At 41.0% G+C, this 21,948-nt stretch overlaps 8 protein-coding genes across 8 annotated transcripts; 5 read left to right on the top strand and 3 right to left on the bottom strand.

Annotated features, from left to right (window-relative positions):
* Positions 1 to 1,121: 1,121 nt before the first annotated feature.
* On the bottom strand, positions 1,122 to 3,128 carry EAE97_003997 (uncharacterized protein). Its single transcript, XM_038874509.1, has 4 exons — positions 2,609 to 3,128; positions 2,506 to 2,527; positions 2,386 to 2,454; positions 1,122 to 2,296 (listed from the first exon to the last, which is right to left on the bottom strand). Exons 1-4 carry the CDS (start codon positions 2,672 to 2,674, stop codon positions 1,542 to 1,544), a joined length of 912 nt encoding a protein of 303 aa, XP_038735118.1. The 5' UTR covers positions 2,675 to 3,128; the 3' UTR covers positions 1,122 to 1,541.
* Positions 3,129 to 4,888: 1,760 nt separating this feature from the next.
* On the top strand, positions 4,889 to 5,674 carry EAE97_003998 (uncharacterized protein; the record flags this gene model as incomplete). The annotated part of the gene is made up of 1 exon (XM_038874510.1): positions 4,889 to 5,674. One exon carries the CDS (start codon positions 4,889 to 4,891, stop codon positions 5,672 to 5,674), a length of 786 nt encoding a protein of 261 aa, XP_038735119.1.
* A 3,096-nt stretch (positions 5,675 to 8,770) lies between these two features.
* On the bottom strand, positions 8,771 to 9,559 carry EAE97_003999 (uncharacterized protein; the record flags this gene model as incomplete). The annotated part of the gene is made up of 1 exon (XM_038874511.1): positions 8,771 to 9,559. One exon carries the CDS (start codon positions 9,557 to 9,559, stop codon positions 8,771 to 8,773), a length of 789 nt encoding a protein of 262 aa, XP_038735120.1.
* A 2,214-nt stretch (positions 9,560 to 11,773) lies between these two features.
* On the top strand, positions 11,774 to 12,821 carry EAE97_004000 (uncharacterized protein; the record flags this gene model as incomplete). Its single annotated transcript, XM_038874512.1, has 3 exons — positions 11,774 to 11,960; positions 12,015 to 12,258; positions 12,347 to 12,821. 3 exons carry the CDS (start codon positions 11,774 to 11,776, stop codon positions 12,819 to 12,821), a joined length of 906 nt encoding a protein of 301 aa, XP_038735121.1.
* Positions 12,822 to 13,867: 1,046 nt separating this feature from the next.
* Positions 13,868 to 14,494, top strand: EAE97_004001 (uncharacterized protein; the record flags this gene model as incomplete). Its single annotated transcript, XM_038874513.1, has 2 exons — positions 13,868 to 14,200; positions 14,228 to 14,494. 2 exons carry the CDS (start codon positions 13,868 to 13,870, stop codon positions 14,492 to 14,494), a joined length of 600 nt encoding a protein of 199 aa, XP_038735122.1.
* A 67-nt stretch (positions 14,495 to 14,561) lies between these two features.
* EAE97_004002 (uncharacterized protein) lies at positions 14,562 to 15,759 on the top strand (the record flags this gene model as incomplete). Its single annotated transcript, XM_038874514.1, has 3 exons — positions 14,562 to 14,601; positions 14,855 to 15,475; positions 15,536 to 15,759. The coding sequence occupies 3 exons, from the start codon at positions 14,562 to 14,564 to the stop codon at positions 15,757 to 15,759; spliced, it is 885 nt and encodes a 294-aa protein (XP_038735123.1).
* Positions 15,760 to 16,837: 1,078 nt separating this feature from the next.
* On the top strand, positions 16,838 to 18,319 carry EAE97_004003 (uncharacterized protein; the record flags this gene model as incomplete). Its single annotated transcript, XM_038874515.1, has 3 exons — positions 16,838 to 17,257; positions 17,279 to 18,143; positions 18,183 to 18,319. The coding sequence occupies 3 exons, from the start codon at positions 16,838 to 16,840 to the stop codon at positions 18,317 to 18,319; spliced, it is 1,422 nt and encodes a 473-aa protein (XP_038735124.1).
* Positions 18,320 to 19,721: 1,402 nt separating this feature from the next.
* On the bottom strand, positions 19,722 to 21,785 carry EAE97_004004 (uncharacterized protein; the record flags this gene model as incomplete). Its single annotated transcript, XM_038874516.1, has 3 exons — positions 19,722 to 20,534; positions 20,688 to 21,568; positions 21,635 to 21,785. 3 exons carry the CDS (start codon positions 21,783 to 21,785, stop codon positions 19,722 to 19,724), a joined length of 1,845 nt encoding a protein of 614 aa, XP_038735125.1.
* Between the last annotated feature and the right edge of the window lie 163 nt (positions 21,786 to 21,948).

The raw sequence follows: 21,948 nt of genomic DNA on the forward strand, positions 1-21,948 counted from the left end.
AATATATCAATTATTTTAAATCTATTTTATAATTTATTTATTTATTAAATATAGATTTAATAGCTTAATCTATAGAAAAATCGGTTTTAATATATTAATTAAAAAGATAAATTTATTCTTAAATTATTAAAAATAGGAATATAATTTCATTTTCCTTATTATTATATATAATTATTATAGCCTATTTCTTATTATCTAATTATATTATTTTGCTTTTGTTATTTTATTTAATATTAATTATTATTATTTTGGGATATATTATATTTATTATAAAACTTCTTTTATCAAAATTATAGAAATAATAAATAAGAATATTATATTTTGCTTATATATTCGAAATTAATTGAAACTATTTTTCAATAAACTTAGAATCTTTATAAAAAGCTTTTTGAAAATCATAAATATAATTAAAATATATTTTTAATTCGATTCAATACTTTACAAATTGATATACTTAAAGCTTTTTAATATATTTTGTATTCTTTAATTCAAGAATATAATTCATTATATCTTCTATATTCTTTAATTTTAATAGAAATTCTTTTAAATCTATATCAAATATATATTAAATAATCCCTTTTTTTTTAAATTCTATAACCTTATAATTATTAATTCGAATTTTTATATAAAAAAATAAATCTTCTATTCTATATTAAAGAATTATATAAAAAATATTATAAAATATAATTATTTTTCAAATACTTAGTTTTTTATTTTTATAAATAGATTCAATAATAAAGAATATATAAGATTTTTAATTATTCAAATTTATTATAAATTATTAATAAAATATATATTGAAAAAGAAAGATGTAAATTGAAATGAAAGTGGGCTACTTGGTGATATGGGCTACTCGGTGTTAAACTACATTATATGTATACAGAAGCCTAGGTGGTCACTCCTCAAGTATACATGCACCAGTACATATGTATGTATGTATGTATGTATGTATGTAGGGTCCTTTACAAGACAGGGCGAGACAGGGCAAGACAAGACAAGGCGAGACATGGCGAGAAAAGACAGGGTCCCTGTCTCCCCTTCACGCCACACCACACCCCCTCCAGCTAGCAACCCCTTCACCTCCCCTCCACACCCCCTCCACCTCCACCTACCTACCCAACTCAAAGCTACCACCGCGCCACCTCACATCAACCCATCAACCCCTCAAAATCATTCGATAAACATTCGATAAACATTTCAAACCTGGTAGTCACAAGAAAAGCAAAGCCTGTCGATCAATACCACCCATACAGGTACTTGTTCGCCATCGCTCGGTAATGATTCTATTTCCATCGTTTAAGAGAGGGGAGAAGGGCTAGATTTACCACGACATCACACGTGCTTCCCTAACTAGTCACTTTATCCGAACTCCTCTCTTTAACACCGATTTCCTCTCTTCCAATCATTCAACTATCCATCTGCCTTATTTCATGGGTTCTATTGATCTTCTATTCTACTCCGTAAGATCCGTGAGGGACTGATCATAATATTGCATATCATTTACCCCTCCATCACTCCATCACTCCACAATTGTCCCTATCTCAACCCCTCAAATCACTCAATTTATCAACATAGTACGCAGGTACTACAGGAGCATTTTCAGTCTCCCATTCTTCTTTCCTAGATACTCCCGTTAAGACGGCTAATGTACCACCAAGTTTCCCTTCAATACCAAACTTTATATCTGTATTTAATCGATCTCCAACCATACATGTCTTCTTTCGATCGAATTGAAATTTCCCCTCAATAGAATCCATCATTGCTTGATTTGGTTTACCTAAAGCTGTTGGCTCTTTTCCTATCATATTGATTAATGGAATTGAAATAGATCCCGCTCCAGGAAAGAATGTATGGTTTGATGGTAAAGTACTATCAGTGTTTGTAGCCAAGAATACTGCACCTCGACGAAGGTAATGGTAAGCATGACATAACTTGAGATAATTGATGTGAAAATCTAAGCCAGCCAAAACTACACCAACATCATCATCAAGTAATGAGCCATCTGCTATTCCTGTATAATCTTCTGGTGTAATGTCGCGACGATAAGCTGGATCTGTACCTCCAATGAATTCTACTCCTTCTGTTTTCAATTCTGTTTCGATGCCACTTTCACCTAAAACAAAGACTTTATTCTTGGGTGTTGGGAGTTTGAGAATTCGAGAGATGTAGATTGCGGAAGAATAGGCTGAACCAAAGATTTCATCAACATTGCTTGGTATGCCGAGAGCTGTAAGCTTCTTTTGATATTCGGTTCTCGATTTTGTGGAATTGTTTGTTACAAAGACAAGCTTTTTGCCTAGAGTAATATATGATTAGTTCTTGTTCCATGAGGGAATTACAGTGTTTATTTCGAGGGGCGCAATTAGATGTAATTTGGGAGCGCACCTTTTGATCTCAACAATTCCAAAGTCTCGACCGTCCCTGGAAAGATATGATCTCCAGACCAAAGAACACCTTTTGCGTGTTAGCATATCTTTCTTTCTAGAAACTGATTCTCGTATATACCATCACAATCAAATAAGAAAACCTGAAGAGCGTAGAAAGTCAGCTTAATCCACCCTACAAATTCAAGCTTCGAAGCTTTTGTAGGACTGACTCAACAACGCACATCAAATTGATCGATAAATTCATTTATGGCAGATTGATCGCCGGTAAGATATTTTGGTGAAGCCATCACTCAGAATAGGTAAAATAAAAAAAGGGGATGGATCGTATACAAGACAAACTCAAGGCGAAGGCGGCCCAGATCAATGTCGAATTTCGATAATAATTCCTGACTCGAAAAGTACAAAGCACAGAAACAATCGGAGCTTGAGCGGAGGTATCGATCGGACCTGATCCGAAGATTCGACTAACCCCACCAAGAACACGTGAATTTTGACCAGCTATCAATTGGTGATACCTGATAGGTCAGGTATGACGAAGCGCCAAGAGAGCGGTAGTGGAAATTGATTTTGGATAGCTTCGTAAGGCGAACAAATCATAGCGGGAATATAAGGAATTATGATAAGGAAGGATCCGATGAAGTGGTACAATGGGAGAGAGAGAGAGAGAGAGAGAGAGAATACAACACTTCGTATGGTTCAATCGGAATTCATGGTCTGACACAATAAACTTTCCATATACCTTGGTTTCCTGCATTGATTCAGGGAAAGAGAAATAGATATTGAAGATCTTCCCCTTTTTACGCGGGAATTCCGGATGGCTATGTTTTTGTGTTCCTCTGTACTCTGTCGAGTCTGTGTGACTGACCAGTGACCACCAGAACTGCAGTACAAGGAGACAAGTTCACCCCACCAAGGAAAGAATTTTGATAATGGATAATGGATAATGGAGGGGTAGACCCGCGTGAGAGAATGCTCCCCCGATTAACAATCAAAAGACTCTAAAAGTTCTAGAACAAAGAATAGCAATCAATTACTCAGGTCGAGCGAGCGGTATACATTCCGGTGGAGTGTAACCGGTGGATTGAGATGTGAAGCCGAGAAGCACGACCGTTGACCAAAAGATATAAACTTACTCGAGACAGAATCAGCCAAGAGATTACGAAGCGGAACTCCTTCCCAAGAAATCATCTGTTTCAATCTCGGGGACTCAAGAGTCAAGTTCCCTCGTTCCTAACGCATGGGTTGGAGTGAAGGAATAGACTTCAAGAGAGTGGACCTGAGACGAGATGTACAGCGCCCTTTGCAACCAAATATCTGTGAAACATTGACCGACTAATCAGTATCATCTGACAACCGCGGCTTCACGGTACAGACAGGATACTCTATTGAGAAGGAATATGGCTACATTCAGAGCCATGCAGGTTAAAGGGATATCCATGAATATGTGTATCACAACTTCCAAGACGGTTGAGATTCCTTTGAGGCATTCTCATGTTACTAAAGTGCATTTCCTCCCGTATGTTTTGGATGCCTTCTTTTGCCTTGGATGGATAAGGTCAGGAGTGCATATCGTACATGTTTGTGTGAGAGTGTTGGGCTGAGGATATTAAGTGAGTAGGTAGGTAGGTAGGTAGTTACTAGGTAGTTACTAGGTAGTTACTATAAGTAGGTATAATAGATCAGAATCTCCTAGAGGAATAGTATTTTTGGACCCCAAATCTTTCTCATCATTCATTCATTCATCAATCAATCAATCAATCAATCAATCAATACTCTGTCAGGCGCGCCAGATACTTCCTCTCCTCCTCTTTCCATTTCCATCTTCACTCCCGCTGACCAATCAATTATATAAGCAGACTTTCTTATCTATCGTATCCATCGAATCGAAACATCCTCACATCGTCATCTTGAAAAGTAATTAATTTCCGATAATCATCTTCGATTTTAGGCTTCACTTGAAAGGATTCTTCCAACTTTTTTATATCAATTATATCCTCAGATATATATACTCACTATATTTACCTATTTACCTAAATCTCTATATATATACATACAAATATATCCGTTCTCAGATAATTTACGTATTTTTTGATAACCATCCCTTTGTTTCTATATATACCTCCCATATCTATATATTCTCCCCCCCCCCCCACCATCATCACCTTCCTTCCATTATCGTCATCATCATAAAAAATTAATTATTTGCAAACAATCGATCTAATCAATCCACCGTCCACCGCTTTCAGATAGAAGAAGAAGGAAGAAAAAAGTATCCACTTATCACAACCAACCCATCAAAACCCAAACCCCCACCATCAAAATCTCACTCTCGACTCCATTCGCATCAATCACCCACAAATTTCCAACCTTTCAATTTCCATTTTCATAATTTGCTTTCTTTTCGAACAATAGTCTCCGCGAAACCTTCTCCATCATACCAATATCCACCACCAATTCACTCATCCTCCCACACACACATAATAATCTAAAACATCGCAAAAATGGTTGGCTCACAACCTAACCTCTTCGCATTCCCAACCGTCGATATCCTGGCCACCACTCTCCGTCAATACATCGTGCAAGCCCAAACCGCCGGACTCACCCGCCACGACGCCTTCAAAATCGCCGTATCAGGCGGTTCCCTCCCCAAAACCCTCGCTGCGGCTCTCCTCGCCCCATCCAGCGGTCCCGACGACATCATCCACTTCTCCAAATGGGAAATCTTCTTCGCAGACGAACGAGCCGTGCCCCTCACCCACGAAGACTCCAATTACGCGCTCCTCAAAAGCGAACTCCTCGATAAAATTCCCGCCGAAATGGGTAAACCTACCGTGCACCCAATCGATACGGCGCATCTCGACGATGTTCAGGAATTGGCAGATCAGTATGAACAACTCCTCGTGCGCAGTTTCGCATCGCGCGATTCGGTCAAGTTGCCCATTTTCGATTTGTTGCTCTTGGGTTGTGGGCCAGACGGTCACACGTGTAGTTTGTTTCCTGGACATGCTCTCTTGAGGGAAACGGATGCTTGGGTTGCGCCGATTGAAGATAGTCCGAAACCACCACCAAAGAGAATTACCCTTACATTACCGGTGGTGACCCATGGAGTCAAGATAGCTTTTGTAGCGACCGGAGGTGGAAAGAAGGAAATTATGAAGGAGATTTTCGAAAAGGGAAATGGATTACCTTGTGCATTGGTTAATGAAGGAGCTAGAGAGAGGTGTAGTTGGTTTGTGGATAATGCGGCGGTAGAAGGAGTTAGTTTCCCTAGGAAGGGAAGTCTTTAGATTGGTTCTGAATTGAAGGTGGAAAATTTCAAGATCTAGATACTTTTCAAATATCAAAATAAGTTTACAGTAAATGAATGTGTGAATGATGGATAGATGGATAGATGGATAGATGGCTGGCTTGTGTCTTTGGATTTGGAATTTAAGAAGTGTCATGAGAGAATTGAATAGCTAGATGGATGGATGGATGAATAGATAGATGAATGGATAGATAGATGGATAGATAGATAGATAGATGATGTTCTGAAGGAAGGAACGTTTCTTGCTTTCTTGCTTGCTTGCGTTCCTCTTTTCTGCACTTCTACATCTGATTGGAGAACTAAAGTTGTCTGCTATTTCCCACCTCTTATCTCTCATCTTATTTTACATCTAGTTTCTAGTTCTTGTTTCTAGTATCTAGTTTCTAGTATCTAGTTTCTAGTATCTAGTTTCTAGTGACCTATAGATCCTAAATAGGTAGTTGTCGGATTTCTGACCTTTCTGTCTTTGTGTTTTTGTGTGCTTGTGGCTTTGTGTGCTTGGGTGCTTTCTTGTGTTTTATGTCTCTGTTGTACTGCAGGTGTGGTATTGAGGGCTTGAGGGCTTGAGTTGAAGAGTTGAAGGGGTGAGAAGTGGAGAGGTGGAGAGGTGGAGAGATGGAGAGAGGTGGAGAGAGGTGGAGAGTTGGAGAGCGTAAGAAAGATTTCGGGTTTTGGATGATAGGCGAGGTGAGGTGTGAATGTTGAGGGTAGGGAGAGGATAATTGAGGGGAGAGGATGAAGGGTAAGTGGGCAAGATGAGGTCATCAGGATGGAGAGGATTAAAATGGAGAGTGAGCTGGAAGGGCAGAGGAGAGGAGAGGTGAGCTGAGTAGGAGAGAGAAGGGAAAGGGGAGGGTAAGCGTGAGAGGGTGAGGTGAGGTGGTGAGATTTGGAGGTTGAGAGGAGAGAGGGAGAGGGGAGGAGAGAAGGGAGGATAAGGGTAGAAGAGAGGATAGTGATTATGATTGTGAGTTAGAGGAGAGAGTGGAGGATAAGGTAAGGAGCTGAGAGAAAGGGGATAAGAGGGTAAGCGTCAGGGGAGGAGATAGAACAGAGCAGAATAATTCTGAATAAGAAAAATCCAAAGTAGAGACTCAAGGTTAGTAGGAGAAGTAAGCAAAGAGCTGAAGCTAAGGTAAGGAGGTAAAAGGGAGGGCAAGAGGGCGAGAGGGTGAGAGAGCAAGGTAGTAAGAGGGAGAGAGTAACATCATACGATTGAATCGCTGCTTTTTCTTTTTCTTCTTCTTCTTCTTCTTCTTCTTCTTCTTCTTCTTCTCTCTTATCGTTTTGTGACAGTGACAAATAATGTGTATGAATGTTGTATGGATGATATATAGTATATAAAGGACGCAAAATAATACGAACTATCGTAGCTCGTTACTCATCCCTTTCATCATTTTCCTCTTCTCGCTTTCCTCTCCTCTATTTTCTTGTTCTTTCTGGTATATTTTCCTTCTTCTTCCTTTTCCTGCTTTTCTCCATTCTTGCTTCTTCCTTTTTTAGAGTCGAGACTTTTTGTCTAGAGTTCTTGGCGTTTGTGCTGGCGTTGACGTCAGTGTTAGTTTCGGTGCTAGTGTTGGTTCTAATTCTCATTCTAATGCTGGGGAATGATCTGTTGATCTATTATTTTCTTTGTCGCGATTCTTGTGGGAGGAAGTTTTTCCTGGGAAGGTTGAAGCGGGTTGGAACATTGAGTTTCGGGGGTTGGAGGTTGGAGACTGGAGACTGGAGACTGAAGGTTGGATTTTGGATTTGGAGTTCGAGTTGTTGATTTCTGGGTGATTTTGTGGGTGTGTAGGTAGGTAATTAGGTAGGTAGTTAGGTAGGTAGTTAGGTGGGCATCTAGATTGCTTGTTAGTAACCATCTAGATTTTTTTCTTCTGCCGATTTTTGTCATTCCTGTTTCTGTTTAGACGGATGAATGGAGTTCTTACTGCGAGTACTAGTTCTATGGTGTTATGATCGTACTTTTTGGGCTGGAGAGGGCTGGGGAGCTGTGAGAAGTTGATGAGTTATTCTCTTGTACGTGTAAGGGAAGAGGGGGCGCGGGGAATTTGATATTATAGATGCTTGGTATCTATGCGGGAAGATGGGGGTTAGATCTAAAATATTTTTACTTCTCAAAGGGAATGGAAGGAATCTCTGGTCTTGTATTTTGTACTTGAAAGGGGAGTGAAGTCTTAAGTTCTTGAGTGGTTGGGGACTGGGGATTGGGGGTTATACTCGAGACTGAAGTTGAAGCTCACATACCCGCGCTTGTTTGCAGGTGCGGTATATATGTTGATAATATGTGAGATTTAGAGAGGGTGCTCGAGCTTGATCTGCGGATAGAGAAGGATTGTGGCGGATGATATAAGATGAGGGATTGTGTTTATATTGATTAGATTTGGGATTTGGAGTTTGAGTCTCTGTGGATGTGGATGTGGATGAAGTATAGTGATTTTCTGGTAACGGGGAATTGCAATTTCTCTGGAGCAAATTGGGATTTATGTACCAGATCGGGCTGATGGAGTTGTGTTTTGTGATTCACGCGCAGGAAGTCACTTGCCTGCTTTTCGTACCAAGAGAATGAGGGGAAGAGTACCTCAGCAAAGAACAGAATGATGAGAGTGAAGGTTAGGGAGTACAAGTGTATAAGAGGAGACATGAAAGAGTTATGAAAGAGACGATGTTGAGGAGAAGGAGTCTGTGGAACAATATCGATCACGAATCCAAGAAACAGTGGTGACTCAGGACAAAAAGACATAGAACGAGGAAGGGAGAGAAATAGTGCGACGAAAGGAGATCGATAACATTGATCATGCTTGGATTTCCTAAGTCATTGAATGTCGGAATTAGTTCCCCGTATTGTGCTTGAATCCCCCAATAGCATCCACCCGTGATTCATATCTGCCGTACTTTCTTCATGTTCATGTTTTCCTTCCCAACCGAAGGTCTGGGGGAAAAGTCTTGCACAATATACCGTCAATAAAACCCATATATCACTTCCATAATACATCCTTCCGAACATTACATCGCTTTCTCCTCGCCGGTACCCAAATTTCTTCCACAGCTACTTCAAAGATGTGCAGTCCAGCTACATCGGCCTAGCAAGAAAATCCTGATATCTCTGTTCGTCCTCTCCATGAACAAACATCTCCAAACAACTTTTCAAAGAAGCCTTATTAGATGTATACTGCCAAATCCTCTCACGATAATCCCAAAGCCAGAATACCACAAACTCCCTCGCTCTCCCCAAATTTTTCCTTCCGGCCCTCGGATATTTCTCAAACAGATCCCAATCCCTCGGCTCTGGCCAAATGCGAAACTCGCCATTGCCATCGAAGTGGCTCTTGAAGTGCACGTTGAGTACAACTCCAATCTCCTGTGATTGTGAAGTCCACATCTGGCGACAAACCCAGTCGCTGGGAGAAAAAGTCGTGTAGAGATGGGTCTTGCCGTCGGGTAGCATGGGTAGGAGTTTGTTGCGGCGGTAGTTTTCGGCTTCGCGGAGACGGTGCGTTTCGGCGAGGGCGACAGTTTTCTGGTTGGTCTCGATTGCTTTGTCCCATGCTTCTACGCTGATCTTTTGCTTGGGGGCTTTTGCTGCGGTGATATCGGAGCGGGTGAGGCTAGGGGAGTGTGTGGTAGGTTGTCGAGGTTTGTTTGAAGTATCTCGAGAAGTAGAATTTGTCTTGGTGTCTGCAGCCGTATTAAAATCCTCATTGAGTTTAGAGACTATACTGTGTGAGCATGCTCGCTTTGTTGGACCTTGCTGTATGCTTGATTTTGTGTCTTTGGTTTCGGAAGTGGTAAGATGACCATGAGAGGAAGATGTTTCAGGATCTTCTGCGTCTGGAGATGCTTTTCTCTTATGTGAGGACATCTTCGATGAGGAATGATCGATGTGTGTAAAGGGTTGTGTTTGATTACGAAGTGTCGAGAGTCAATGTAGAAGTATTGACGAGAAGTTCTCGATTGCATTCTGGGCATCTGGCGATATGTGGCTTATTTTAGTGAATAAAAATGATTCGCAAAGTGATTTGGAGGTCTTTTTTGATTCACTATACTCTCTACCCACAGCTATATTGTGTTCGAAACTCTATTAACACTTTTACATTGAATATTGTTCATTCTGAACTCATAAGCCACTACATGTTGTGAGTCACAAAGGTTCGTTCTCTGTAGGTATTCCCTCTTCGATACCTGAATGTTTACAGTTCTTTTTTCATTCTTCCCTCAATGAGCCTTCATAATTCTCGATACTGCAAATTTCCTCTCAACTAAAGTGCTGGCGATACCTAAACGTTATACCTATTAGCCGCGCTCAGAAATATGCCATGCAACCCATTCCTGATGTGTCTGAAAAATTCTTGCTTCATGTATCTGACAAGCTCTGGAGTGTGCGGTCTTTGAGATATTGATTGTAGTCAGAGCCGTCATTCGAGTTTTGGAACCACACAAGACATTTTCGTAGAGGCTGTTTGGTCCCGATCAGTGTAGGCAATAGTATTTCCCGTATTTCGTATACGGGTTAGTTTAGTGGTGCGTATCGAATTTTTTCGAAATACGTACGTATGTGGTACAGAATTCAATACCACTGAAAGTATTCAATATCATTTAGTTATTCAATACTACTAGGAATATACTGAAATACTGAAATTCATTATAAAATATATATTCCTATTCAAATTAGACTAGAAACAAGGGATCTTATATCAATTCGAAATAAGGAATGTAATTTTATTATCTAATATAGATAGAAATCTCTTATTTCTAGTTTAATTTGGAAAGGAATGTATGTTTTATATTAAATTCCAGGATTTCAGTATATTGCTCGTATTCTTTAGGTATATGAATATATATGAGAGTGGTATAACCTCCTTTCTATACATACTAGCTGCAATATCAATATGCTAATACGCGCCACAGTTTCACTGTAGTATACTATTACCTACACTGGTCCCGATACTATAGTTCTCTCCTGCATAGTACCAAGCCAAAACTGTATGAACTTGTGGGCTCTAGCAAGCATGTTCTTTCCTCTTTGGAGTCGGCTGTCAAATCCTTCCCTTTTACTGGTTCGAGCCAGATATGAAACTTCCCGTCTTTTGCAAACCGAATCTCGAATTACACACTCAGTATTCCCTCCGCTTCCTTTTTGGCGGCTGCTCCGCTCTTATCTGTCCACTTCCGCTAATAACTTCCAACAGGAGGAAGATCAGAGTTACATGGATGGACTTTGCTGGATTCGCTAGGCGAGGTTTTCCCAGTTCCAGACCTTTTGTCGTCCTGGTCCATAGCATGATTCTAGACTTCCATCTTTCCCCGTTCTTCTTTTTTATCAAGCTTTACTATGTAAATAGGAGCAGCGAATGCGGAGTCAAGGATGGAAATTAGATGATGGCAAGAATAAGTTTCAGGGGCCTAATAAGGATCACAACATTTCAGACAGAGAAAACTCGAAGGATTACAACGTCAACACCAAAAGTAACAAGAAACCTGACGCAGCAGACCTTCCCACTGTTCTTCAGCTTCACGAACATGATATGAATATGGAATATTGTGTTTGAAGAGGTGAAGAAGAGCATTCAGAAGGAGACATAGGGCGCATATAGGTAATCTCAAATGCTAGATTGGCGGTACTTGAGGAATAGTATTTTGGACTAGCCATTCGATATTGGTGGCTGTGGTTATTATCTAAGAACTTGGACAAGATATGGCTGACAGTTTTCTTGGAGGAAAGAATGAAGCAAAGTTCGCATTGGATATGTGGATGGATACTTCCTTCTTTAATATCAGTAATGGATCATCGTCATCCATAATCTTTCTTTACCCTGAAAATTGAATGTAGGCTCTAAACACAACAAGAAGTCCAAAAATCTTCTACTGTTTTGGAGTTCAAATTCTATTTTAACAGAGCTGATAAAGTTGGCTTGATAGCGAGAAGTCAAAAAGAGGAAATATAGACGCTGCACGTGATTTGCACTTAGTTCAATTTCCAAAGCTGATATTTGTATGGTTTCTGAAACGAAACACTTCTTTTCTACCCAACAACAACAGCAACAACAAAGTCGATTCTTGTCAAAGATCGCCAACCATGACAACTTACAAGTCGAAAAGAGCAGAAATGCTCGAGAGATTGTTTGTAGAAGAAAGAGAAAACGCTGAATATTCACACGCGTTGAAAGAAACTGAAAAAGAAGCTTCAAACTTTGAGGTGATCATGATGTTGCCCAAGCTTGAAAAGCTGAAGGCAATTGAAAGTGCTGTTTACAAGAAGCTATGTATGTTCCATAAACAATACTCTTTTTTGATGAAAATTTGCTAACAATCTCTAGTCGGTGATGATCCATCAAATATGAAGACATCCTTGACCGATGAGGCAGAAGAAGAAATCGTCCAATTTGAAACACTCCCTCTCCCCGCCAGCAAGAGAAAGAGGAAAATGGTCGACACAGCTTCAAATGATGGGACCGGGTTCGCACAACCTAATTTGGGTTCCGCGAATCAAGCTTCCAAGCCTGCTGCCCCTGCAGAAGTTAAACTGTTAAGTCGCTTAGAAGAAAATTCAACTGCGAGTAGGTACTAAGCTCAAGGAAGAGATGGGTGCTGCAGCTTGGCAAAGACTAAGATTGATCAATGCAAAGGACGTCGCTCATGAGAAATAAAGAATGGAAAGAATAAATTACCAAGCCAAACTCATTCCAAGAAAACCTGGTGGCAAGATACACCAATACACGTCTTTTGCTCCAGCTACATATGATTGCAGGACATATTGGTCTGCAGAACATGGCTCACAAATCCAAGCCGCTCAAACTGCATTAAATGTGCATTTTCAGACCGAATACAAAGATGATGTCGAGTTTCGCCTGTGGCCTGAACCAGCAGACTGGAAGGCATTTGAGACGGATCTCCAAAAGGGTAGGGAAATTCTTGCTAGGGCAGAAAAATTTCTGGATTTCTGGATCTGGGAGTTCTTGTCCCGAATAACTGCTGAAGATCGAGTTCCTCTAACACCTTGTCTTGATTGGTTCTTGGGAGAAGATGAGTCACCTGAGTACAAGAGATATGTCAAGCTCTCTGTCGCTCCAAAACCAACGAATGCCCTTGCAGCAAAAGCATCATTTCAATTGCGCTTAGCCTAGAAAATTCAAAGCCGCACAGAAAACGCGCAGGGAGCTTTGTACCTCCAAATGAGGAGGCTCAGGGTGAGAACTCCGCTTGAGCTGAGGAGGTGTGGTTGGGCGATGAAGCACCTTGAATTTTGGAGTTGGGAATGATGAAGAAGTTTTAGAATTGAATGCAAATGATTTTAGAATACCCATGTTCTCTTTGATTGTGACAACCTAAATATGCCAAGACACCTAGATTGAACTTGTAAGTTTTGGTTTGAGAAGGATACGGATGGCGTAGAACCTGGACTATAGGCTCTGGTTATCGATGTGTGTTCTGTCTAAAGAAGATAGCTAATTACAGGAAGAAGCAAGGGTCAATAAATAGGCATTGCTGTGAGACTTGCCGTTTGATGTAGGCTATGGATGACTTAAGGCCATCCACTCAGCCCTTGTTCATACAGTAATACTTTTTCTTATTGCTATTTCCCCTTTCATTCGTGACTAGACTAATATGAAATCACTTCATTATTAAAGTTCAATTCAAGTAAACAGGTCAAAATTGGAATCAGTTCACAAAGACTTACTGTAGCATTATGTTTTAATTCCATCAAATTCAACGATAAAAAAGAACGGAAAAGTTTTTTGGGTTTGAGAAGAATACAGATGGCGTAGCACCTAGGATGGTAGGTCCCAAATGTCAATATTATATTTCGTCTAAAGAGCTACTTAATATACAGGAATAGCCTGCCCTTCCTTCTCTTGTGTAATCTAGTCTCTCGCCATAGGACTCATCTTTACTCTTAGTACAGTATCTAAAATGACATGAGAGTGAAACACGCGTGATTTTCAGGACACTAGAGTAATAAAAGTAGATGATGCTTGAGGGCATGAGAGTAGTTTCCAGTTGAAAAACATCAATCGAGCTTAATGAATGTTTGAAGTGAATTCATACTGTGTTTGTATGTACCTAGGCAGTTTCTCGCCTAATTGAAAAAGAAATATTCCAAAGTACCGTTCTAGCCCACAAGTCCGCACAACACAAAATTAAATTCCACGAGATACAATCAACCACAAAAATGCCTCGTCCGACAAGAGCATCAGCCGCAGTGGGCGCCTCAAATTCCGCAGGACTTCCCTCCGAAAATCATATCGACTCACCACAAATTAAAATGGAAATGACTCCACCACGAAATCATCGATCTGGACTATCACGCACAAAATTGGAAGTCGCAGAAGCCACAGAGACCGCAGAAGCACCAGCAGTCGATATTTCTACCGTTTCTCGTGCAACAAAAAGTACATCTCTGGAAATCTCTGACGCTGAAGGGGGTGATTTATATGGCACAGATTCGGATGGCATTTCAGAGGACCCAATCTCCACGGCATCGAGGATTACTACCTCCAAGAAGGTGTTGAGGTGGAAGTGAAAAGGAAAGAGCAAGGTTGCGGATGAAGATTTCCATAATATTGATGGTTCCTCCGATTTGGAGCAAGAGACCAATCATTCTTCCGGATCTCGTCTTCCCGCTGGATCTGAATTGTCTCAAGTAGCCAAAGGAAAAAAGATAGATCTTCCTCGTGATGAAGATATGCTTGACGTTGACCAAATTGCAGACAACGATTCGGATTCCGAGCCTCTTGAATGGACAGATGACGACCAAATCTTGTTGGATGCGACATACCCCCAAGAACTTGCCCTTTAGTGGAGATATAAAGAGATATTTGACTGCGCACGTCATGATTTGTTTCCAAGAGGTGTAAAGTCATCCAATGGACATTGGGAAGATTACCATTGCAAAGATCAAGATCGGTACATCAAGAATGCTTTGTGCCTTACCGGAAGCTTTTGCGCAACTTTATCGGAGCTTATTTGTTATCCACATTTCCGGAAGAACAAGGAATATGTCAAGTACGCTTTATCCAATGCCATCAAAGCTAGGTGCGGTGAAAAGGCTCCAGTTGATATGGCGGATGGATATGATTCTTCTGTGGATTGGGACAAAAAGTTCAAAGAAATCATCAAGAATTTACAAGCTTCGGAAATATTCTTTGACAATAGACAGACGGAGATTGTCGAGCATGTGCTTTCGACGCATATGACTGGAGATCTTCCCCATACTCAGGATTCTTGGATATGCCCCACCTCAAAAAGGTTGCAAAGAGTTCCAGGGCTGTGAAAGAGATATACGACTCGAACAACTTGATGAATATCGACCTTCATAACACCATCAAAGCTTGGGATTCTTACAACCAAGAAGGCGGCTTGAATCTTCCATCCATAAAACCATTTCGGGATTTCTACGCCAAGCAGCACGGACATGCTAAACATGGAACAAGAGCTAAAATACTCGGCTGGAAGAAGGCTTGGATTCTTGAAAAGAGACAGAAAGAAAAAGAGGAAGCTTCGAGGTCAGAGCCTCGAGTTTTTCATAGCTCGCCATTGCTTGGTGGTTCACCTGATGTAGATGATTCATTCGCTGATCTAGTGGGAAATGGTCAATCTTCCATGCAAACTAGAGTCCCCTTCATTCAAGATCCATCTAATTCCAAGAACAACCCATTATCAAATGCTGATTCAAGGGATTATGAAGAAGGTTGTGCCATGATAGGTGGCGATAATTCACCAGCAAGCCAATTGAACGATTCTCAAGAGAACTTTGTGGTCGATAACGGCCATAAAGCTGGTGTATAAGATGTTCATCGTAGTACCCAGAAAATCATCTCACCAAATGTTCTTGATCAAGCTCGGGATATCTCTCTACCGAATGATGTCGAGAGAGCTTCAAAACTTGTCGTGAAAGCATATGATATGTTTTCAGACGATGGTGTCGAGGGTGCATATTGTCTCGAGGATGCAGATGAAGCCGAGGATGCAGATGATGTTGAGGTTCCCCAGGATGAGGCAATTGCAGGGCTTCAATTGGTAGATACGATAACTGTGGTTATCAACACCCAGAAGGGTTTTTAAAGTATCACTGTTAGAACAACAAGAATGATAACGTTCAGAACATCATCAAAATCTTTGTATCAAACACCTCAGATTTTTCAGTCTACGCCGACGAAGATATGGGTGCGGAATCTCTTGATAGGGGATTTTGATGGATTTGGAGAGGGTCCTATGAATGAGGGCTTAAGGATTGGTAAAGGGAGTGGCAAGAAGTCATTGAGCCTTAATAACCTATGTTTATACTCTTGCATAAGATAGTATAGAAGCTTTGTGGACGGTATTGATCGTTGTTATGTGAGAACCCGCCATAGCTCGTATCAGGATGCAGCTAGTTTAATAAGCGAACGAGCTAATTGAACATCTTCAGAGCTAAAAAATTATCCTTTTTTTCTCTCTTACATGATACATTGCTTCATTGCGATAAATTTGTAGGGTCTTAATGCAACTGCATGTATAGTTGTGTCACTTTAATCGATGAAATGTATGAGTCTCCATTAGATGAGCCTTTGATATTTGTGATCTTAGTATGTGAATAAATCCTATCACCCTGGTTCATTATTCCTTCCGCCTATTCGTTTCTAGTATGATTGCCAGTAGACATCTTGTTGTTACATCAAGATGATTTTAACTATGATATTTCTCAACAAGGGGAAAGTGAAAAGGATGGAATTATCTAGGGGATGGACTTCTAGAAGTATAGCGTTTATAAGTGTAGTGAGAGGAGATTAGAACCAGCCCATGATTGGTATGTGTAAGGCAGAGTATGAGGATTATTTAGATTGCAATCATCACTTTTATCTATTTTAACATAGGATCTATGGTATTACTGTTTCATTATATTTGCATAGAAAAATCGAGTTTATTGAAACTGCCATCATGATTGGCTGTGAGGATGATAAGTAGTGAGCACATTAATTTTCTTATTGGGATATTCACTCTATCCAATCTATATTATTTTAAATCAATAGATAAAAAATCCCTTTGGAAAACCTGTCAGCAACTACATTTCTGTCGAGCAATTTTCATGCCCAAATCAAAACAATCCCCGAGTCGATTATACAAGTACTTCAATACACCACGATCATACCTCGGAATCATCATGAATAACGCACCACCAAGACACCAGCCGAATGGCGAACCATCGCGTCGATCATCAAATGTCCAAAATATCAATACATCAACGAAAAATGACAAAGGAGATACTGCACAGCTTTCTCAAGATCCGAAGCGGAAGACCCGAGCAGTCGAAATTCCGAATCGTCAATCTACAATCCAATCTCGTGCAAAACTTGGTGCTTCGAAAGTCTCAATTGATCAAGAATCCGATGTGGAGGATACAGATTCTGACGAATCTCTCGAGAATTTAGTCACCACCGGCAGAAGAGCTAAACCTTCCAAATTCGAAAGAAACGGAAAGAAGAATGGGAAGAAGGGAAACATGGTACTGGAGGAAGATATATACGAGGATGAAACTTCTAGTGAGAAATCAGATCAATCTTCACCAAATTCATCGCCAAGAGTAAAGCGCAATAAGTGAAAGGGTATCGCACTTCCATCCGATGATGGAACACCTGAGCTTGGTGATGAATATGTCACTAAAACCACCTCATCGTTTCCTGAATGGACGGAAGAAGATCAAATCTTATTAGATTGCACATATGATTATGAGCTTGCCCTATGGCGGAGGACACGGGTACTTTTCAATTGTGCTCCATTCGATCTTTTTCCAACGGGAATCAAAGCGACTAGTGATCATTGGGAAGGTTATAAGTACAAAGATGAATTCATCAAGAATGAAAGTTCACTGACCATTCCATTCTGCAAATCGTTTTGTACATTGGTCTGCTTCCCACACTTCGATGATGACATAGAATTCGTCAAGTACGCCTTGTCTACCGCCCTAAAGGCTAGATGCGAAGATCAAATTCCGAATGCTTTGGAGGGAATGAACACTTGGTCGACTTTCACAGCTCAATACGATGGCCTTTTCGAGGATATGAATAGAGCTGAGATCTACTTCACACAAGCCCAAAGGTTGACTTTCAAAAAGATACTCGCCTCCCGCACATCACTTCTCGGACTCCCCAGAAACTCTGCTTTTGTGGACACGAAAATCTTCAAGGAAATTCTGAAATCTACAAGGACTGCAAAGGAAAAAGGCGATTCGATCCACCTCTTGAATGGAGACATACAAAACGTCATCAAAGCTTGGGACATATGGAATAAGGATTCAAAGAAGAATATTCCTTCCATGGAAGAGTCAAAAGATTCTTGGCAGAAAGGAAATGGTAAAGCAATGAAGGTACCTAGGGGGATAGTTCTGGGTTGGAAGAAGGATTGGATTCTCGAGAAGAGGCGCCGTGATGCTATCGATATGAATGAAGGAAATTTGGGTATTGAGGATGGTCAGTCGGGCAATCAGATCAACTCTTCTCTCTGAGAAGGCGTTATCATTTCGGAAGATGAGAATACGGCCGAGGATGATGAAGAGAATCAGAGGTTAGAGGAAATTGAGAAAAAGATATTGGAGATTGAAAAGAAGCGATTAGAAATGCATGGAGACAAAAGAGGCAAGGTATGATCCAGAACGGGTTTATGTATCTCTTAGCACTGCATTGTAGTATCAATTGAGTAGTACTTGCCGGCTTGAAACTTTCTTGTATTCCTAAATATTTAGCACATGCCAAAGTGACACCATCATGTATACTTGAACATTCCACATCTCAAATATACATGCCAAAATTATGACATTCTTGCTTGTCTTTGTAGCAGTCTAGTCAGGAATATCCTTTAGAGAGGATAAATCGAATTATCTCTACATTCAACTGAGTCATATGAGCCATTACCTCTAACATCGCAACTCAGGCGCATGATCAAGATCAGTAAGAGTCTAGAAGCACAAGAATATATGACCGTCGATGGTTGCTCTTCGTCACATACCTTATAAAGCTACGGAGTGACATGCGTCCAAAAGACAAGCAAAATTAACCAGCGCTCAGTGGTCCCCCAGCTTGCAAATGCCACCCTGGCATAGACAGAAGACCTAGGCACGGGCTTAGAGATGTGGGCGATGTCTGCATCTATTGATCAGCCACAACTATTTGACAGAATGTGGCTATGCTAAAGATAGATACGCAAAACAAGGCAATCGTCGTACCAGAGAAAACGAGGATGATTTACATCACGAGACATAAGCACGACGCCAACCTAGTATCTAGGGTGGATCGGAGCTGTACCACTCTCCCAGTCGCAATGGAATCGGCACTGGGATGACTTGTGGTCTGATTCGATAACACGCTCGCCAAAAAAAACAGCATATGGATAAACGCATTGGTAAAGCATGACAATAGCATATTACATTTCCGGCGTAGCTGGGGTCATTAATAGGCTCCCAGCACAGACTCCGTGTAAGATTATAATTACATGCTTGTATTGAGCCCTTCTTTATGATGCGGGAATGTAGTACGCAAGGCCTACAAAGTCGATCGACTGCGGTCAGGAAGGCGCTCTGGTGATAGTAAATATTGGACTAGGCAAAGCAAATAAAATTTATAACAACTAGCTTTGGGCTATCGAGCCAAAATGTACACTTCTTAACTTGACCACCTAAGATCGCTTCCTGAATCGCCTCGTACGCTCGCTAATCGAGTTCAACGCACTCCTAATGATGAAAAAATTTGACAAAAGCATATACTCTAGAATCTGATCAATAAAGAGGGGGGCGGGGGTAAACGAGGTGATGAAATGGGGCAGAGTGTAAAAGAAGGGGGATATCTGTCACAGGAAAGTAGTAGGGACGCGGTAAAGCACTACACTCTATCAAACTCTCACGAAGACGTATTCTAGTAAGAAAAAAGAGTCTCATTTATTTCCAGTATCGCATCGAGGAATCATTCCACGTCTTTGGAGATCAGTTCATCATTCATCCTCTTCAAACTCACTAGTCATCAACCAATATCCGCTTCATTAACCTCTCTTTGACTTCAACCATATCTCCAAACCCATTGATACCGATTGGAATCATACTCTCCCGAATGCGGTCCTTGATCTCCACGATTTTGCTCTGTAGAAGATCCCACCCCTTCATTGGCAGACCAAAACCCCCCACCCAACGACCCCCGACCACGACACTGTGAATGATTTCCTCTTCGGTTTGAAGTACCGCGAGTCGATGATAGCGCAGCGTTCTTCTTGTAACAATCTCTCTCGTCATGACCAGTCTTTCGACAGAAGTTGCAATACTCTCCAGTCCTGAGTCTGGCTGATCTACCATCTGATTTTGATGATTGGTAAGAATCATTATTTTCACCATCATCAGCATCATCATACATCATTCCATCATGATCTCTCTTCCTTGGATTTCTGCTGCTATGAGTACCAGCTGAAGAAGGTGTTGGAGTCATCCTAGGTGGAGTTCTTGCATTGATAGCAGATTCTTGACTACGAGACCCAGATACAGATGCCTGGGTACTAGATCCAAACTTAGGTGCTTGAAAAGTTGACCCAAACCAAGGTAATTCGGAGTCCTGTCGAGGCCCAAACATTGGCATTGGTGAAATGGAACCAAACATAGGTATTCGACCATCCTTTGAAGGCCCAAAATCTGAGAGTCCCGAACGAAATCCAAACTGTTCTCTGTTGGAACTAGATTTTAGTGTACTTGACGAGGTTTTCTCAAGTGCACTTCGATTTTGTTGATCGGTGTCGGTCACATCGACATCAGATGTAGCCCAGGAGTATCTTGGTTCAAAGTCGGGAGCACCATCGTCAAAATAATCCTCAGGGAGAGGTGTTGGCTGGGGCGTAATTCGAGCATAAAAAATCATTTATCGACCACCATCTCTAATGGACCATCTCTTTCCCGATTTTTTATATTCGGCTTTGGCGAAGAACTCTTTGGGTTCTCCTAAGGGGATGACCTCTCTGCCGTTAGGGTGGTATGTACGAACGTCATCTTGGACGTCATTCCCATTTCCCAGTCTGACAACCGCACATAAAGCGTACACATGCTTTTCTCTGTTGTAAATGACTTTACCATCAGTGTCTTTCAGCTCTCTTGTTACAATTCCACCCATCTGAAAATTTCGAAGCTCGAATATGGACCTCATAATCATATGGGGTTCATAGAGAACTTTGAAGAACCATGGCTTGGCTGCGAAAAAGATACGGTGCTCGTTCCCATACCCGACAGTTTTGAAATGCCTATCAATGAATGCATCCAATTTCTTAACGCCATCCCATCTCAATTCATTAAACAGATGAAGAAAATCCGGTTCTGCGATGGCTCTTGCCCAAGCTGGGTCTGGTTCATCGGGATATTTTCGCAGCATGATGTGGCTTGCGATATCGAAGTGGGCACCTCGGAAAAGATTTTGTAACTTCGGGTGCGCGAGAACATCTTCAAATGAGAACTTCTTTTCCATGATACCATTAAATTGAAGATCAGAAATTCCGTGTACGGACTTGAAGAGCTTTCTTTTGATGTCCCAATCATGAATCTTGTTTTCACCAAGATTCATCCAAGCAACTTTGTATACCTCGGCCTCCTCATCCGTGATCTTATCCTGTGGAATACACAAATCTAGGGAGAAACTTAAATGTTGGCGCAAAACCACCAACATGATATTAATTCCGTTTGAACTGGTATTGGCGTGATGATAGGTCGTCGAATCGCGTTTCGATTTAACTATCAAGCCATCACCTGGCAATCCGAATCCTTCAAACGGCCGAGCTCCTCTGAAACGAGATGCATATTTGCCCGTATTTGCTATCCAGAGAACTCTCATATCAGCGATCTCTTTTGCATCTTCGATTTTTGATTGCTTGACGGCTTGCAAGCTTTCCGCATTCGGTCCCACTCGTTACTTCATCATTTTATCGTGAAACTCTTGTTCACTTCCTTGATTTGAATCGAGCAAGAACCCAGCTTCATGCAACGGGATCTTGCAAATGTCTGTTGCATGTTTTTCCATGTCAAGTTTGCTCCAGGTCGCATTTGATGGCATGCGCATGGCATAATTTTTGTCACCACCTCTTGATGAATACATTATGTATATGCTGACTTCTTTTCTTGTAGTGAAAATAAGACGTTGTGAAAAGAAAATTTCACCGGGTCGGCGGGATGTTGAGCTTGCTATGATTTTCAGTAAGCGAGCAAGATTGCGAAGAGAAAATAGAAATAATATGGAAACTGAAATTTTACTAGTGTCC

This window comes from Botrytis byssoidea (assembly GCF_014898295.1).
Source record: "Botrytis byssoidea strain MUCL 94 chromosome Unknown BBYS_006, whole genome shotgun sequence".
NCBI lineage: Eukaryota > Fungi > Ascomycota > Leotiomycetes > Helotiales > Sclerotiniaceae > Botrytis > Botrytis byssoidea.

Excerpts from the sequence above, each read along its gene's own strand:
- EAE97_003997 (XM_038874509.1), bottom strand. The coding sequence starts at position 2,674 with ATGGCTTCACCAAAATATCTTACCGGCGATCAATCTGCCATAAATGAA. Across the intron at positions 2,455-2,505 it reads TTTCTTATTTGATTGTGATG|GTGTTCTTTGGTCTGGAGAT; the intron begins GTATATACGAGA and ends AACACGCAAAAG. Across the intron at positions 2,297-2,385 it reads GGAATTGTTGAGATCAAAAG|GCAAAAAGCTTGTCTTTGTA; the intron begins GTGCGCTCCCAA and ends ATATTACTCTAG.